The sequence below is a fragment of the Ictalurus punctatus genome, chromosome 13 (genome assembly GCF_001660625.3).
Source record: "Ictalurus punctatus breed USDA103 chromosome 13, Coco_2.0, whole genome shotgun sequence".
Taxonomy (NCBI): Eukaryota; Metazoa; Chordata; class Actinopteri; order Siluriformes; family Ictaluridae; genus Ictalurus; species Ictalurus punctatus.
In genome coordinates this window covers 19,517,485-19,535,181 of record NC_030428.2, presented here as the reverse complement: position 1 = coordinate 19,535,181, position 17,697 = coordinate 19,517,485, and the positions used below count along the sequence as shown (strand labels likewise).

Sequence of the window (17,697 nt, the reverse complement as noted above, 5' to 3'; positions counted from 1 at the left end):
AATTTTACTTCTGAGATATGTTAGACTTTTTTACTGAGTGATTGTTACAGCTATAGTGTAATGTACTGTACGAAATATGAACCATGTACATAAGTTCTGACCCTTGGTTTTTGGTATACCAAAAGGCAGATAAACAAAGCATTTTTGTGGTAATACAAAAATAAAAACTGTTTCAAGTGTACAAAAAAGAGTTTATTGAGTTAACCTTTATTTAACTTCCATGTTAAATCCTTCTCATTATTTTAAAACATGTAATATCATGCTGTTGCATCAGCCCACAGCATTTCTTACATGTTTTCTCTTATGCCTTCCACAGTGACAGTAACCGTGTGTTTAAGAGCAGTCCACATGCAAAGCAGATGAAGAGCTCTGTGGTTATGACTCCTCCACCAATTCACATCAACGGACAGGGCAATCGAGAGGTCAGAACTCTCAACAAACAGCGGTTCAGACATTCCCTTGAGAACTGTTCTATCTGATCAAGAGTACCTGTGTAGGATTCATAAGCCTCTGCATGGAATATACATGACTATGCAGTAGAAAATGACTTTATGATTGCATTTTTTTGTCTGTAGTTGTTGCCGAGTGCTTTAGATGGAGCTCTGAGCTACAGCCTCTTGAGCCACAGTGTGAGCAGTCATATGGACTCCTCACCTGAGAGCAGTGAGAATGGAACTGAAGCTCCTCTCACTCCTAAAGGTGAAGGTGAATTTACAGTATGGTTTGCATATTACTCACCTGGAGTCACATTTTTGCCTCATATGCTGGTGTGAGAAGCACTTTTGAGACAATATGAAGCAATTGTGTAATATGTAACATTATTTTCTAAATTAATACCCCTTACTGCAGATAGTATACATACAGTCAGTGTAAGTGCAAGTCACAGTGACCATCTCTGTACTCTGAACTTGTACCATCTGTTGTATTATCAATTACAGAGTAAAAGATTGTTTATTTGGCTCAGTATGAATGTCACGATCAGAAATCATGATAATGTCTTCTTTAAAAATTCATTAGAATCTACATACTAGGCTTAATTCCTGTCCAAGTGAATCTTCTTCACCATCTGTTTATAATTCATTATCCTCCACGTTTTCCCTTGTTAGAGAGACAGCAGCTTCTAAGAGGTGTGCACAGCATTGCAGCGAAAGCAGCACGGCGTCGTTCCAAAGTTCTGGAGATCGATGCCCTACGTGTTCCTCCTCCTTTGACTCTGGATCCCCCCAAAAATAAGAGCATACTGTATTTAACTGATGCGCCTCTGAAAAGGCTGGTGCTGCGTCGAGGACGGCAGCCAAGCCCAGAGCTCCGCCATGCCACGTCAGACGACAATCTGTCGAGCAGCACAGGCGATGGCCCTGTCCCAAACAGCACCTGGACACGACCCAGGAACCGCCAGGCCATGCCCAAAAACACTGGCCCACGGGAGCAAGACTTTGAGGCTCGCAGACGTAAAAGAAGATCCCGCTCCTTTGAGGTGACTGGGCAAGCTGTGAGTCATTAAGACATTTTTCAAGACATCGTTAGAGTAATTATTTACATAAAGGCCTGGAAAGGAATAATTAGCCAGCTGAGAAAGAAGACTAAATATGCAATGTTCGCATACATAATGATCTTTGTCAGTAATCTCAGTGTTTCTAACCTATTAGTCTGTTTGCTTAGGCCAATTCTGAGTGAAATAGATACTTTTGGTTGTGGTATGATTTCACACATCAGAAATTTAAGCAAACATACAATATTGTTGAGAAGCATGCAGTAAGAGGTGTGTGGGAAGGAGCGGGGTTAGTGTCATAGTGTCAAAAGTCTTTCATTTATTGATCAGATATATGGTGACAGAAATGCAAACAAACAAACTAGAGATAATCGACTATACTGAACACAGAGTACAAGGAGCAGACTCTTAATCATTCTTGTGAATTGTAGCAAGTATTTCTTTTTTTCCTGCCCAAACACCTGCCAATATAAACCACACAAAGGGGTAAATGCATATGAGTAAATTATGCATAAATAAATGAATAAATATGTAACCAACTAACCAAACAAGTAAATAATTTACACATATGTGAAAAAATCCCTTCGCGAGTTTCCTTTATTTTTGATTCCTCATTGGTATTTTAAATAAGTAGGATTGAGTGAATGATTACTACATTTAGGTACTTTTTCTCTTCCAGGTAACTCAGGGGAAGAGCACCAGCCAACGTTTCCGGCCTCTTGATAGCACTTCTGACCCACACCTACACATTAACGGTCAGCCTCCTGCACCCCTCCTGCGCCCTCAGCACAGAGCTCCGGTTCAGCTTGGCAAAGCCCGACCCACCCACGCCAACCATCAGACAGGTCAGTAACACACTCGATAATGTCTGTACATGATTTTCTACAGTTGTAACGAGCATACCTTTCCTGACTAATAAACATGATGCTGTATTTACCATAAAGAACCTTTTTAAAATATTCATTTATATCACCAGTGGTTTTGCACTTTAATACTTTTTTCATTCCTGTTCCATTATGAACCACAACTTGACTTTGAACTAAGCTTTAAATAGTGGGAAATATATTAAGATAATATCAGATTTGTTTGTAAGAATATTATTTCATCTTCTTTTCCCAAACCTGATAGGTTCAACAGCTGATGCTCCCTTGATCAACCTTCCCTCTCACCTTAGCAACGTTAAGCATGGCCCCCAAACCAGGCAGCCTCAGCCGCTCCTCTACATCACGCCCACAGGTGCTGGAGGTCATCGCATTCGCAAACACTGAGGACTCTTTCATTTACTCATCAACACCACTTGGAGAAGGACTAAATATGCCCCCAGCACTAACTCATTTTCAAGACACTGGAATCCAAGACAACATTTCTCTTCATCCCGTTGCCCGTGTTACACATGACAGAACCAAATTTACTACAAGCCCAGACTGTTGCATTGTGCTGTGATTAGACAGACTGGGTTAAGAGCCTTTCATATCTTGGGTGGACTCCTGTGTTCCTTTATGTATTTCTGCTGATGTGCTTGAAGCTTATCTCTGGCATATAGCATGCAAGTGCTTATGTCATGATTTGCAAATCCACTGAATTATATATCAACGTGCATTGATTATCATTGATTCAGAGGATGCAGTACTATTAAAAAAAATTAAACCCAAGATATTATAGAAATTAAATGCTTTTTTAAGCTGAGAAAATTTGACAGAGGGTATAATCCTGCCTCTAATGCTTTTGGGTTTAGTGTGTGATCATGACTTATGGTGTGTGTATTATGTGATTCTGGGAAATCATACAAAGCACCTTCAGAACGTAATTCAGTGTATTTAGGCTGAATGTTAACCTTTTTTTTTTTTTTTTTTTTTTACAAACCCAGGTATGGGAGGGAGGGAGTTTTATCCACAAGGGAACAGTATATCTCACAGGTCTCATGTTTGCAAAAAGAATACTTGGTTTATAGTGTTTTCATTGTCTCACTTGCAGTCAGGGTATGATTTCCGTGATTACTTTTATAGGCTCCGAACTTTTGTAGAATGCTCTGTTACTGATGATGTTACTGTTTTAGTCAGTGTTTACTGTAAATGACTAATAAGATGTTCTTTCATTTGCCAAAGTCTGGCACTTCAACTGCATTTTCCCTTAGTAGTACAGTCAGTCACAAATTCAACATATCTATGTATTTATCGCATATCTACACCTCAGAAGATGTTTTTAATCAACCTGCCTTTTATGTTTTTTTTTTCATATACATACATATACTCTTTTTTCTACTCTTCATTTTGTACATTTTTTATTTGTATACAAATAAAATTGATTTACAAACTGCTGTCTTTATATTTTGTATATAAGAGCCTTGCACACATCCAGTATTTATGATGAACAGTGCACACATTTGAATACTAGAGGAATGTTATAGATAAATAAATAACACATTTTCCCCCATGAATATTTTTGTTATTTATTATTTCTAATATAATGAAAAAATATTTATTTATTTATTTATTTATTTATTTATATTTAAATCCCATCCCACACAAAGGTTCGAAATACCTAAAGCACTGTAAACATATGCACCCAAGTATTGGCATTGGCTATGAAACAAAGAAAGAGCCGCATCCTGATTGGTCACCATCACAAACCTCGCGTCCTTATTGGTCAGCGTCACCGGCCTTGGCTTTTATTTTTTTAAAGATATATCTATATATACACATAGACACTGTATGAGTGCATGTTTATTTACTGTCTAAACGGAAGAAGAGCATGTCCCGCATTTAGCCATTTTGTCTTTAGACCAGGAAAAACGTCCTAGAAGTAAGACATGACTTAATGTATTTCATATATAAGTCCGTTTCGTTTGAGTCAGCGCTTTAACACCGGATAGGGTGCCGTTTTCTATCACTAGGTTAGCTTAGCTACCTGTGTTTACTTGCTAGCATGACAGCTAACTAACATGTTCGCGCGCTCGTCAGCTCGATGCATTTCTCTTTGATACGACTAATATGGAATGAATAATTTAGGTTAGTAAATTTGCAAGAAATTGCTTAGGCACTTTGCGGATATATAGCTATTCAGCTCAGCTAGCATTTCGCTATATAAAATAAGTCATAATTTAGACAGTAGTCCAGACTGTAAAATTATAACCAGCTGTTTGGAAAGTGGTTTACAAGACAGAAGTGAGACTTCCGGCCACTGTCCACATCAACACAGGTGCGGGTTCAAACTTTCCACCACTTCACTTACTTTGCATTTGATTGCTATTTTGGAAATTGTATAGCTTCCATTGCTAACTTTATAAATTTTCAGCTGTGCCGGATATTGAGGTGCGATCTCGTCCCTGTCCCAATCTGCTAAAGCATGCTGCAAGAATGCAGTCTATAAGCAGAAGAGATTCTGGAGTGTGGCAACAAACCAGGGGCCTGCTCTACAAAAACACCCTCATCAAATGGAGAACCAAGCAACAAAGTCTGCAGGTGCCTTTTATTGCTGTTTCTCCCATCCTCAGTTCTTATGGCGATGAGGTCGAATCTTACTTGTGACAGGGGCTCCCAAACTGATAAAAGCTTTGACTACCCTACACTTCTTTCCATCCAGATTTGTAATTTAGGACTATTAACATTTGAACATTTTACGAAATGTCAGTAACATAATTGTGTTATTATACAGTATGTATAATGTAATTGACTAAAAAGCAAAAGAAGTTTGCAAAAAGGACCATCAGTTCAGCCATGTTTCTCATCATAAGGCAGACTGTGAAGTAGCAAGTGCATGCCATAAAATGCATGGTGGCAGATTACTGAAGGTTTAGAAAAATAAATAAATTTTCGTCCCTCACTTGCTTCTAATAAGGCTCTAGATGGTAGAGCCCTTTTGAACAATTTCCTTCTGTCTTTTTTTTTTTTGGTTGATTAGATGCTGATGTTACACTATTAAAAATGTGGGCTGTAGATCTTCATGCATTGTAAAAATGTTTAAATGTGACTAAAATGGACTTAAATTGAGCTTTTTGGCCATAAAGGAAAATGTTCTGTCTGGCGCAAACCCAACTCCTCTCATCAACCTGAGAACATCATCCCCATATTTAAGCATAACGGTGGCAGCATCATGCTGTGGGGATGTTTTTCATCAGCAGGGACTGGAAAACTAGTCAGAATTGAAGGAATGATGGATGGCGATAAATACAGGGAAATTCTTGAGGGAAACCTGTTTCAGTCTTCCAGAGATTTGAGACTGGGACAGAGGTTCACCTTCCAACAGGACAATGACCCTAAGCATACTGCTAAAGCAACACTCGGGTGGTTTAAAGGGAAACATTTCAATGTCTTTGAATGACCTAGTCAAAGCCCAGACCTCAAACCCATTGAGAATCTATGACTTAAAAGATTGCTGTACACTAGCGGAACCCATCCTTGAAGGAGCTGGAGCAGTTTTACCTTGAAGGACGGGCAAAAATCCCAGTGGCTAGATGTGCCAAGCTTATAGAGATGCACCCCAAGAGACTTGCAGCTGTAATTGCTGCAAAAGGTGGCTCTACAAAGTATTGACTTTGGTGGGGGGTGAATAGTTATGCACACTAGTTTTCTGTTTTTGTCTTATTTCTTGTTTGTTTCACAATAATAATAATAATTATATATATATATATATATATATATATATATATATATATATATATATATATATATATATATATATATATATAACGCATCTTCAAAGTGGTAGGCATGTTGTGTAAATCAAATGATACAAGCCTCCAAAAAATCCATTTTAATTCCAGGTTGTAAGGCAGCAAAATAGGAAAAATGCCAAGAGGGGTGAATACTTTCGCAAGGCACTGTAAGAGGTTTATTCTGGTATGTTTATCATTAAGTACTGGTCTCTCAAACACTGACTAATCTAATATGTAGATCAAAATGCCAGCTGGGAGTTGATGCATTAGTAATCCAAATCTGTCAATGTTTTTTTCAGATCACAGTGCAGTATATATTGTGTTTGAGATTCTGAGATGAATACTGTTGACCAGAGACTGGTTTTTGTCTTTTTGGCTCATTATAATCAACAATAGGATCTTTGATGCGCAGTCCTAATCTGAAAGGCCAAATGAATTAAGGATTTCAAACAAACATGTTATGTAACATGTTCAAAATCTATTGTGTATTTGAGAAGTACACTACTAGTAAGCTGTGTGATTTGTGTTGAAATATCCATCTTTGGCTTGAACTCCATCCAAGGAACCTACGCCTACCAGCTCATTGGCTGTATTTCTGGGTAAGGGTGAGGCAGTTGTTCTTCACACATGGAACTCTTTGGCTTTTGGATAATATGACATGCATTTATTACAATGTTGCCTCAAGGGACCTATCTGCCCCTTCCTTCTTTATGTATTTTGGACAATTTTGATGTGAAAATGGTGATCATAAATGTATGGGCTGGGATTTATGTATAGTACGGGATGAGTATCCTGTTAATGAAATGTACAGCCTCGTGAATAACACACAGCTGCCTTGAATTTCTTAATGTTGTTGACCTAGAAAAGCAATTCAATGACTGTAGCTTTAAATGATTTTTGATGCTGTGCATTGCATATCACAATATATGCCCAAAAAGTAGGTGGAAACCTGACAATCACCCCATCTGTGCTTTTTAAACATTTGAGGTCAGGGGTCTGTGCAGGCCACTCGAGTTCTTCCACTACAACCATTGCAAACATGCCTTTATGTAGCTTGCTTTGTGCACAGAGGCATTGTCATGCTGGAACAGGTTTGGACCTCTTGGTTCCAGCGAAGGGAAACTGTAATGCTACAGCATACAAAGACATTCTACGGTATACAATTGTGTCCTTCCAACTTTATGGCAATAGTTTGGGGGAAGACCCACATGCTGTATGATTGAGTTGCTCAGGTGTCCACATACATTTGGCCATACAGAGTATATCAGTGAACATGTGTAAGTCTGATTTTTGACACCTAAATTCCACCTCCTCCCTCTAGTTGTAAGAACGCTTCAGGAAACTGAAGATAATACAACTAGCTAGCTTGTAGGTAAATAATTGTCGTTTGTGCAAGGCTCTTGTGAATCTAGAAACTACATCAGGTTTTATATCTACTCCATCATCTTTCTTTCTGAGCATACATTATATAAATAGAGCACTGTTGAAGGCTTTTTGCCTCTCCAATGATATGTTCTATTTAAAAAGAAGTAAAGTGAAGAAGATAGATCTCTTGCCAAGTGAGGTCTCGCCAAGCAAGTGCCCACTTAGCTAAATTGATTTTTGTGGAGGTTGATGTGCAGGAATACTGAATGACTCTTCAGTATTTTAAAAACTAATATGAGTAAGATTTCCTCACATACGTCTAAACGATATACATTATACATTGGATGATTATCTAAACTGCTGAGCTGTATATTCTTATCCTGACTTTTTACAAAGGCCCATCGATTTTTATTATATAAGCCAGGGCATTAGATGCTTCACTGTAAACTTTTTTTATTTAGTTAAAAATATGTAGGACTTAGTTTGTTTGTTTCTTTGTTTTTGTTGTATAGTTTCTTTGTCTTTCTCTGTGCAGGAGCTGATCCTTCCTCTGCTCCTTTTGGGCCTTCTCATCCTCATCAGTATGCTAAACCCACATATCTCTTATGGCAGCATCAGTACTACTAATCTTGGTGACGATGAGTACGCGTCATTCAGAGGCCTGGGCTACACGCCTGTAACAAATGTCACAAGTCAGATTATGGAGGAGGTCGCACAAGAGCTACGTGAGTCTCAGTACCTGGATGATTTATGTATTTATTGTCATTTAATATATAATTAATATTAGAATATTATATTCTGCTTTTTGTGATAGATTGAATAGAGTTTTTTCCCCCTGTAATTGTTACCCCACCCATATACTGCATTTTTTTACTCTAATGTTTTTTTTTTTTTTAGTGGAAATTAAAAGTATGTTCCGGTTTTGATTCAATTGATGCTTTTATGCAATTTTGGTTACAGAAATGCAGGAACGATTGGAGATGTTCTCTAGTGAAGAAGACCTGGAAAACGCCAGCCTGTATGAGCCACTTGGCTATGTGGGTGTAGTGTTCATTGATAAAATGTCCTACAAGCTACGTTTCCCCTACTCCCACGTCCCCCTAACTAGTGTCTACACTGAGTCAACTGGTAAGAAAAACAGCTTGAAAAAAGAAAATTCATAACCATAAATCATTATTATATCCACCTTGTGGCAACAAGATATTTCTGCTAATCTCAATATGAGTATGTAACGGTGCGAACATGACTAATAGCAGTTAGACCATTCTTCTATATTGTTATATATTATACCTAAAATCCTCATATAGGATTGATGTATGAAATCTTTTCTTAGTTACTGTATTATATAATTCTTGAACATTTAACTATCTTTCTTTGCTAATTTGCATACTCCCAGTGATATTTAGTTGTTAACCAATAATTGAAATGTGCTGTAATTATATAAATTAGGTTATATGCTTAATACTGTACCTTTTGTCATTGCACAGCAAATTGTTACCAAGATTCTTCAGACTGCCGTGCAGCAAACTACTTTTACAATGGGTTCATACGTCTGCAGTCACTGATTGATGCTGCTATCATACAGGTTAGAATTGTAGTAAAAAGTTGCATGTTTTGTAGATTGGCTTAGTGAGTCTCATTTAAGTTTTGTAAAAATACTTATTGTTATTCTTTTTATGACAGCCCTGATGATGATGATGATGATGATGATTACTATTATTATTATTAATTATTTAACCTCAGTCTCAATAAGTATGTAGTACAATCACTAAATTAAATATAAATGACTATTCTAAATAAATTAGTAGACTTGAGACAAATGCATGTTTCATTGAAACACGATCATTCTGTCTGTGTGGTGGTGCAGATGCAGACGAAACGTTCAGCATGGAGAGAGCTGAAGTTGCGTGTGGTAATGATGGGTCACCCAGGCTCAGTGGAGGTCCAGAAGTTTCCTCATGCGCTCATCTCCATCTATCTAGTGCTGGCCTTCACACCATTTGTCTCCTTCCTCATTGTCAATGTAGCAGCTGAGAAAGAGCATCGGCTGAAAGACACCATGACCATGATGGGACTGTATGACACGGCATTCTGGTACGTATGGGGATTAACAGACTGAGAATGGCTGTGGAAATGTTGTGAATACTAAGGTTTTAGTTTGTTATTTGATATAAAACTCTATCCTACAGTGGCTGTGTAGAGTAATTAGAAGAAATTGTTTTTCATCCTAGGAATTCTTCATTTAGCAAACTGTAAAATTAAAAGTGGTGCAAGTATTTTTGTTAAATATTACATTTGTATGTAATTATTGTGTGTGTGTGTGTGTGTGTGTGTGTGTGTGTGTGTGTGTGTGTGTGTGTGTGTGTGTGTGTGCTGCTGCTGCACATGTTCCACACATAGGCTCTCATGGGGTCTTCTCTATGCTGCCCTGGTGACAACGATGTCTGTTCTTATGGCTATTATTGCCACATGGACCCCTCTCTTCTCCAACAGCAATTTCCTCATCATCTTCCTCCTCATTTTCCTCTATGGAATATCCACTGTGAGTTTAACTGAGTCTATTCTTCAGCTATACTCCTTGCAGGATAAGTTAGAAAAATCATTTAGAACAATGATCAATTTTAAATGGCACCTGCTGATATATTACTCGTTTAACCTTAGGCCTCTATTCATTTCACTCTCTATTAGGCATTCAGGTTTCAAACGATGCACTATTTTCTGGTTCTTTTAGTTTCATTCTCTTTTAAATGTTCATTTTCTCACAGTAATTGTGCACTTTCACTTAACTGGCATGACAGCATTCCAGTTTCTGTAGCATTTTTTAAGCAAATGTCTACTGTTCTTGCACTTTTCCAAAAGCCTTATGTTAAATTTCTCAAATATCTTAAAAGTCTATAATTGTAAATACAGAGCTTTGCTGATGCCAGCTTATCATTCGCTAATGTTTGATCTTTGATCATACAGATTACACTTACTTTGGTCTCTTTCTCCTCAGATCTTCTTCTCCTTCATGCTGACTCCTTTGTTTAAGAAACCCAAGTTTGCAAGTACAGTGGGCTCCATGCTGACCCTGGTGTTTGGCTCTCTGTCTCTGTTTACTGTGCTGATGAGGGACTTTCCCCAGCTGGCTGTCTGGCTGCTCTGCCTGCTTTCCCCCAGTGCCTTCTCAATAGGTATTGCACAGGTAACTCCTCCAAGTCCATTTAAATCGAGTCCATTTGATTTTGTACTTGAGTAGAAAATTCCCATACAATTTGTTAGTGACCTAAGTACTTTCAGAACACTTATCTGGTAATTATGTGACCAGGTTCATAAAATTTTTATTTTTTCTTATAAACAATGAATGATGAAACCACACTTGTTTAACATTAGTTTTAACAAGTTAAACTTTTAAGCAATACCTCTGTATACGACAATATATTGGATTTATTTTACCATAAGCTACCTACGTGTAAAATATCTTAATGTTTTCGTGTGTAGGTGGTGTATCTGGAGGCACAGGAGGATGGGGCAGTCTTCTCCACTCTGGCTAATGGCCCTCATCCACTCTATGTGCCACTGCTTATGCTTTGCTTAGACTGCATCCTCTATCTGCTGCTTGCCATTTACCTAGAGCAGGTTTTGCCAGGTGAGACTCAGAGCTTGTTTGATATCCATGAGAGCAGAATATTTTTGTGAATTTTTTTGAACAAAAGATTAAAACAGCCTTCTTTGCTCATATTTACTAGGGGTGCCAATATTGGTGGAGGGCACTGTATGTGCAGTTGTATCTGCAATACAATTTTCTGCATCATCAGGCTGGGGTAGCTGCGGTTACATAGATAACATAGTGTATACTATATTCCACATATAGTCCATACTTATTGTGCCATATATCTTTTTTATATTTCTTTATATTGTATTTTTATATTTTTCTTTTTCTACTTGCATGCAAGTAGATTCTATTTTATGTAAGTTATTAGACGACAGATATAAGACAGTCTTAAAAGTATTTCACTGCACGTCGTACTGTGTATGGTTCTGTGTATGAGACCAATAAAATTTGAATTTGACTTTGGTATAGTAGTTCAGCTTCTGGTGATAACTGATGTGTCCAAAAGTCATTTTTCACAACCTTCCTGCAGTTCCTTATTGTCTCACAAAGCAGGTTGAGACAACTTTTATAGTTCAGTAAGCCTTACAATGACATAAATATCACATTACAATGCAACACTGACTACGTTTACATGGACAACAATAATCTAATTATTGACCTTATTCTGAATAAGACAATACTGTGATTAAGGTGTTTACATGAGTTGCTTTTAGAATACTCCCTTCATGTTCCCGTTTTACATCTTATAGAACCTAGATCGATTAACGGCACAAGTCAATATGTCCCCACACCACGCCGTCGATGTTCCCTCCAGAATTTCACGTATCAATATACAGCTCGTCTCCATTATGGTACCGTATACAGTTCTGAGTGTTTCATTTTTAATTTTATGAAAGCTTCAAGTACAGTTCATTATTTGTCATGCTATAGGTGCAAATAGACGACTGCTTGAAGCCATGGGCTGCGTCTGAAACCGTGTACTTACCTTCTATATAGTAGCTGAAATACCTGTATTTTGCCTACTATATTCTAGGCGAAATACACACATATAGTAGGTAAGTACGTGGTTTTGGACGCAGCCGTGCTCTCTTGTTTGCCGTCAAATGGTTGAGCACTGCCTTGTGTGTATGTGTCCTGTCGCACAATGCGGTGAAAACTCCCACACAACGTTAATAGTGTGATTAATGTGTTTACATGTCTGTAATGCATGTTGATAATGCGACTAAAAGAGGAATACTCCACATGTCTTAATTCGATTTGTGTTTACTTCGAGTATGACTTTAGTCAGGTTAAGGTAATCAATAATCGCTGTTTAACTGGGAGTATCGTCTTAATCGGGTGAAGATATCGAATTATTGTTGTCCATGTAAACGTACTGACTGTTTCTGTTACTTTTCAAGCAGATGTATGACTGTTTTGTAATGTCTTTTGAAATATATAGTCTGATCTCAACATAATTTTTTCCTGTCTGTAGGTGAGTTTGGAATGCGACGTTCTATGATCTACTTCCTGAAGCCTTCTTATTGGTCAAGACGCAGGAAGCGCTATGTGGAAGTGAGCTCTGTGTATGAGGCAGAGGTGAATGGAACTCCTACAGCTGATGAATCAGTAGAGCCTGTTTCTCCTGAGTTTAGAGGCAAAGAAGCTATCAGGTATCAATTCACATTTGTCAACATGTAAACAGCAGTATTATTATCCAGTGTGAACAAGGAAGCTAAGGAAATGAGGAAACAAGTGTATATGCACTGGTGTTCCATTTAACGTTCTCACACCTTTTGACTTATGCCAGTAACGAAGAAATTTATTGAGTACTATTATGTGTGAGTGTCAGAGGTTACATGTCATGCTCTGAAATTCAGTAAAGCTTTCTGAGATTGGTGCCAGTGATCTTGCATCTGAGACATGGTATGCTACCAGACTTTCCATTTAATATCTGGGTGTGTCTTAATGGCTTGTCCACATTATTTCTGTACCCCTCAGGATCTGTAACATCCGTAAAACCTATAAAGGGAAAGACAACACAGTGGAAGCATTGAGAGGTGGGTCTAGTCTCATTTTGTCATGTTCCTTTTTTAGCATTGTATTTTAGTTTACTACTTTTCTTCTTGTTTATTTTGCATAGACCAGACATCACATTGACAGCCTTTTTGTGCTGTTGTCTATCATATGTTGCAAAACCTCTAAAACTCATCACTGAAGTATACCTCTGATAATACCCTTGAAAAGCAGCATGTCAGTAGAGGCTTCCTTTGTAATGTTGACTTTGGTTTTAGGTTTGACCTTTGATATCTATGAAGGCCAAATTACAGCTCTGTTGGGTCACAGTGGAGCAGGAAAATCTACCCTCATGAACATCCTGTGTGGCATTTGTCCTCCAACAGAAGGTGTGATTAATTCAGATAACAAAATTCGAACATGATACAGCATGTTTTATTAACACTTTGATTGTTTGAATATTTTTATATTGAGCAAATTTGAAAGTTCACCTAAAACTGTGTGGTGTTAGTAAAAATGCCTTTTGGTCACTTGGGACTGTCATCACAATGTGGGGTTGTTGTAAAAACTGTTAATTTAAATGTTCATATATTTTCAGGAATGCTGTTTGGCCAGAAAAATGTGACTGAATTGTGGTGAGTTAACTCATAGATATGGCAAACACCCTTTAAAAGTATGGCTGTTGTTGCTCTTATGACCCTAGGCTCTGCTACCATATATGGCTCCCCGGTGGCGGAAATAGCAGATGGGGTTGAGATGAAGCAGCTTGTGGGGATCTGCCCTCAGTTCAACATCATCTTTGATGTGCTGACTGTAGAGGAGCATCTGAAGATTTTTGCAGCTATTAAAGGCATTCTGCCCTGTGACACTGATAATGAGGTTAGCGTGTACACACACACACACACACACACACACACACACACACACACACACACTATGGCCAAAAGTTTGTGGACACCTGACATCACACCCATATGTGCTTATTGCTCACTCCATTCAAAATGTAATCTCCCATTGCTGTTATAATAAATTTTGCTCTTTTGGGAAGGCTTTCCAATAGTTTGGAATGTGGCTGCGGGGATTTGCCCATTTAGACACAAGAGCATTAGTGAGGTCAGGCACTGATTTTGGGCAAGAAGGCTTGGCACATTGTCAGCATTCCAGTTCATCCCAGAGGTGTTCAGTGGTATTGAAGTCAGGGCTCTGTGCAGGACACTCGAGTTCTTCCATTGTCATACTGGAACAAGTTTGGGCCCCACAGTTCCATTGAAGGGAAATCCTAATGCTATAGCACCCAAAGACATTCTAAACAATTCTGTACTTCCAACTATATGGTAACAGCTTCGGGAAGACCCACACATGGCTGTGATGGTCAGGTGTCTATAAACTTGAGGCCAAATAGTGTACCATCACTTACATATGTCTAGTCACACTTTGATTTTAATTTTTTGGGTGAATATGCATTTAATTAAATGCACACCACCAAAAGAAAACAGGAGTTAATACATTAATTATGGGTTTTATTAGCCAGTGAATTCACACCTGACATTTTTATTTTGTAAGGTTAAGAAAGTTTTGAAGGCTCTAGACCTGGAGAAGATCATGGATGCCCAGGCCAAGAACCTGAGTGGAGGTCAGAAGAGGAAGCTGTCTGTGGGCATTGCAATTCTAGGAGACCCCAAGGTAGGAAGAAAGCCCTTACTGCTCAGAATTATGATTATATAGGTGAATGCCTCTGACCCTTTATTTGTGTATGTGTGTGGGGAATTGAAGATCCTGCTTCTGGATGAACCTACAGCTGGTATGGACCCAGTGTCTCGTCACCAAGTGTGGTCATTACTGAAGAGTCGCAGAGCAGGCAGAGTTACTGTCCTTAGCACACACTATATGGATGAAGCGGACATACTTGCAGGTCTGCGTCACCACTATTTCAGCTCACACACACGTTCACGCTCAGGATAATTTTATATTGCTGTTTAAATCTCCTGGCTCCACAGATCGTAAGGCAATTATCTCTCAAGGCCAGCTGAAATGTGTGGGTTCTTCTCTCTACCTCAAAACTAAATGTGGTGTTGGCTACCACCTCAGGTCAGTGTTGCATGTGCGTTTATATTGAGTTTATATTAGCTATTCCATAATTATTTAAAAAAATATTTAACTGGGTTTGTAAAACCTTTGGTCCAGGGCTTGACGATATGGACCAAAAGTCATATCTGGATATATTTGGGCTGAATGGCGATATACGTTGTATATCTCGATACTGTTTGTGTGGGTTAAATGCTCAGTTGTAAACCAACTTGATCAAAATAAAGTGCCAATACAGGTTTCTTCCTGTTTGAGAATACACACAGCTTTGTAAATATCAACATATAAATAAAAAATTGCATAAATATATAAAACATAAATAGTCACATCTCAATATATTCCTTTGGTTGTTAAGACAGTAACAGACTGATTGAAAAAGTAAACGTACAGGTTATCCTTTCCTGCTGAACTGTAACTAAAAAATCTTTATATGTAATAAAAATGTGCACATCTGAGAATACTTCTTCTGTTGTTTAACATAATTTAGCAATGTGGTAGGCTACTGCCTCTGTTATGTCTCGCCACTTAGCACTTTTCCTTTCATAGGGCACACCCTGAGTAAATGAAGCCTGTAAAGCGGTTTGTTTTGGGGCAGAAGGCTTTCCAGTCTGACTTGCAACAGCACAACCTCCACAAAGTTTAATACATTCTTTGTAATGTAGTTTATGCTGCTGTTGTTAATGGTGAAAGAGGTTTGTAGTGCTTCCAGCACGTATTGTGACATGTTTATTACACTCTCTACATATTACTTTGCTCTGATGCTCATCCGACCTTTTAAACCTGAACCATCTCCAAATGGCTGAGCCATTGTTTTTCTTCTTACAAACCAGCTCATTGTTGCTATCTTGCCTTGTGCATGTGGCTGTGTCCTGTGCCAGAAAATGGGAGCGAGTGAGTGGGGACAGGGTTACGTGCGGCATGTGAGAGTGGAAAGACGCAAAAGCTAGCGAGTTGAATAAGCTTAAATAAGTTTTAATGCAACGTCTATCTATGTATATCAATGTTAATGATATTGTCTCGTCTTCTATCGCTTTTGAAAATATATCTCCAAAGCCTGATACATCGCCCAGTCCTACTTTGGTCCAAATAATGCTACCCATATAGTATAAGAATTTTGAGTATTTTATAAGGCAGTTTAATTGTGAACAAGTTGTTTGTTTTTGGTTACGAAATGGTTCATTTTTAAATAACAGATAACACTGTAGATATTTTAATTAACTGACTATCATATAGCATATTTAAAAAATATATATTTTTATTTATTTTTTAAATAATGAAATCCCTACATTTTATTACATTTATGTTTATCTTGCCATTTCCAGAATGTGTTTGTGTGCTTAGAAAGGAAGGTGATAACATTACTGTTCACTTCAAGATGGTGTCTTTCCTAAACATGTTATTTTCACATTGTGTAGGATGTCTGTGACTGAAACCTGTGAGGTAGACAGCCTCACATCATTGGTCAAGCAGCATGTTTTGAAGGCTGAGTTGTCAAGGCAACAAGAAGCTGAACTCACATTCACATTGCCTTTTGAGAGCATGGAAACATTTCCAGGTTTGTCTTCTGTTAGCCTTCTGCTTCACCATCTGCCATAGAGCACACTGCCTTATGCTTGACTGAATAAAAGATTGCATAACAGTTTTCTAGTGTTGATTGATGGGTTTAGAAACACCATGTTTTATGCCTCTGCACCATTTATGGTGTATATGATTTAAACAACTGCTGACATCAGATTGGCAGGCATAATTACTAAGTAGGTAAGTACTACACAGTGTTCATATTGGCAGCCATGGGTTGTTAGTTGGGTCTGCCAGAGTGTTTTGGAGTGTGTCGTCTCGGTGTTTGACAGGAACCTATCTACTAGCTCATCCTCTTCCACACAGTACATGTTGTACATGTCTTTATGATGTGAAGAAAACACAAACATGAGTCAAATTAAAGAAAAAAAAACAAAAACAAGAGCTTGCAAATGCTGTATACATTTTGCTGGTATGCTTTGGGTCCATTTCACTGCAAATCAACACAAAGCTCTTCTCATTGATCATGTTTAACATATGATGAAACATTTCTATCCTGATTGAAGGATGACATTATCAGCATCTACCCTAGGGCAAAAGGGCTCATTGAATGGTTTGATATGTATGAAATGATTATTAAATGTTTTTATAATGTACACTATATTAATTAGTTTAATATTTATTTTTCACCCATCTGTTTCTATTGATAGTTCAGGTACAAGGTTTTAAACATTTCCATAATGAAGAAAATGACATTAGTTAATCTGCCTTCTTACTAATGAGCGTACTATTGTTTGTAAATCTGTGTTCTATTATATGGCATGTTTGGATAACATTTAATGTTACATCTTACGTATAGGACTTTTTGCCAAGCTGGACAGTAGATCTGACTTGGGTATCATAAACTATGGTGTTTCCATGACAACATTAGAAGATGTCTTTCTGCGTTTGGAGGCAGAAGCGGAAGTGGACCAGACGGGTAAGATGGATGTT

General features: G+C 38.0%; 2 protein-coding genes across 6 annotated transcripts in view; both read left to right on the top strand.

Annotated features, from left to right (window-relative positions):
* kif19 (kinesin family member 19) overlaps positions 1 to 3,808 on the top strand; it is a 52,316-nt gene extending 48,508 nt beyond the window's left edge. For 2 of the 5 annotated variants that reach the window (XM_017482687.3, XM_017482686.3), the window contains exons 16-20: positions 317 to 422; positions 576 to 705; positions 1,107 to 1,492; positions 2,172 to 2,337; positions 2,621 to 3,808. In XM_017482687.3, coding sequence (XP_017338176.1) covers positions 317 to 422; positions 576 to 705; positions 1,107 to 1,492; positions 2,172 to 2,337; positions 2,621 to 2,760 — 928 coding nt within the window. In that variant the 3' untranslated portion in view covers positions 2,761 to 3,808. Of the gene's footprint in view, positions 1 to 316; positions 423 to 575; positions 706 to 1,106; positions 1,505 to 2,171; positions 2,338 to 2,620 lie in introns of those variants that run through there. The other 3 variants (XM_017482689.3, XM_017482688.3, XM_053685218.1) reach the window with 3 other exon arrangements.
* A 376-nt stretch (positions 3,809 to 4,184) lies between these two features.
* abca5 (ATP-binding cassette, sub-family A (ABC1), member 5) overlaps positions 4,185 to 17,697 on the top strand; it is a 38,552-nt gene continuing 25,039 nt past the window's right edge. Inside the window, exons 1-18 of the mRNA XM_017484061.3 lie at positions 4,185 to 4,690; positions 4,787 to 4,953; positions 8,047 to 8,236; positions 8,472 to 8,639; positions 8,999 to 9,096; positions 9,379 to 9,605; positions 9,912 to 10,053; positions 10,507 to 10,695; positions 10,992 to 11,139; positions 12,581 to 12,758; positions 13,087 to 13,145; positions 13,380 to 13,490; positions 13,805 to 13,980; positions 14,665 to 14,784; positions 14,875 to 15,013; positions 15,099 to 15,189; positions 16,602 to 16,741; positions 17,564 to 17,683. Of these exons, the coding sequence (XP_017339550.2) occupies positions 4,849 to 4,953; positions 8,047 to 8,236; positions 8,472 to 8,639; positions 8,999 to 9,096; positions 9,379 to 9,605; positions 9,912 to 10,053; positions 10,507 to 10,695; positions 10,992 to 11,139; positions 12,581 to 12,758; positions 13,087 to 13,145; positions 13,380 to 13,490; positions 13,805 to 13,980; positions 14,665 to 14,784; positions 14,875 to 15,013; positions 15,099 to 15,189; positions 16,602 to 16,741; positions 17,564 to 17,683 (2,401 nt within the window). The 5' untranslated portion in view covers positions 4,185 to 4,690; positions 4,787 to 4,848. The remainder of the gene's footprint in view (positions 4,691 to 4,786; positions 4,954 to 8,046; positions 8,237 to 8,471; positions 8,640 to 8,998; positions 9,097 to 9,378; positions 9,606 to 9,911; positions 10,054 to 10,506; positions 10,696 to 10,991; positions 11,140 to 12,580; positions 12,759 to 13,086; positions 13,146 to 13,379; positions 13,491 to 13,804; positions 13,981 to 14,664; positions 14,785 to 14,874; positions 15,014 to 15,098; positions 15,190 to 16,601; positions 16,742 to 17,563; positions 17,684 to 17,697) is intronic.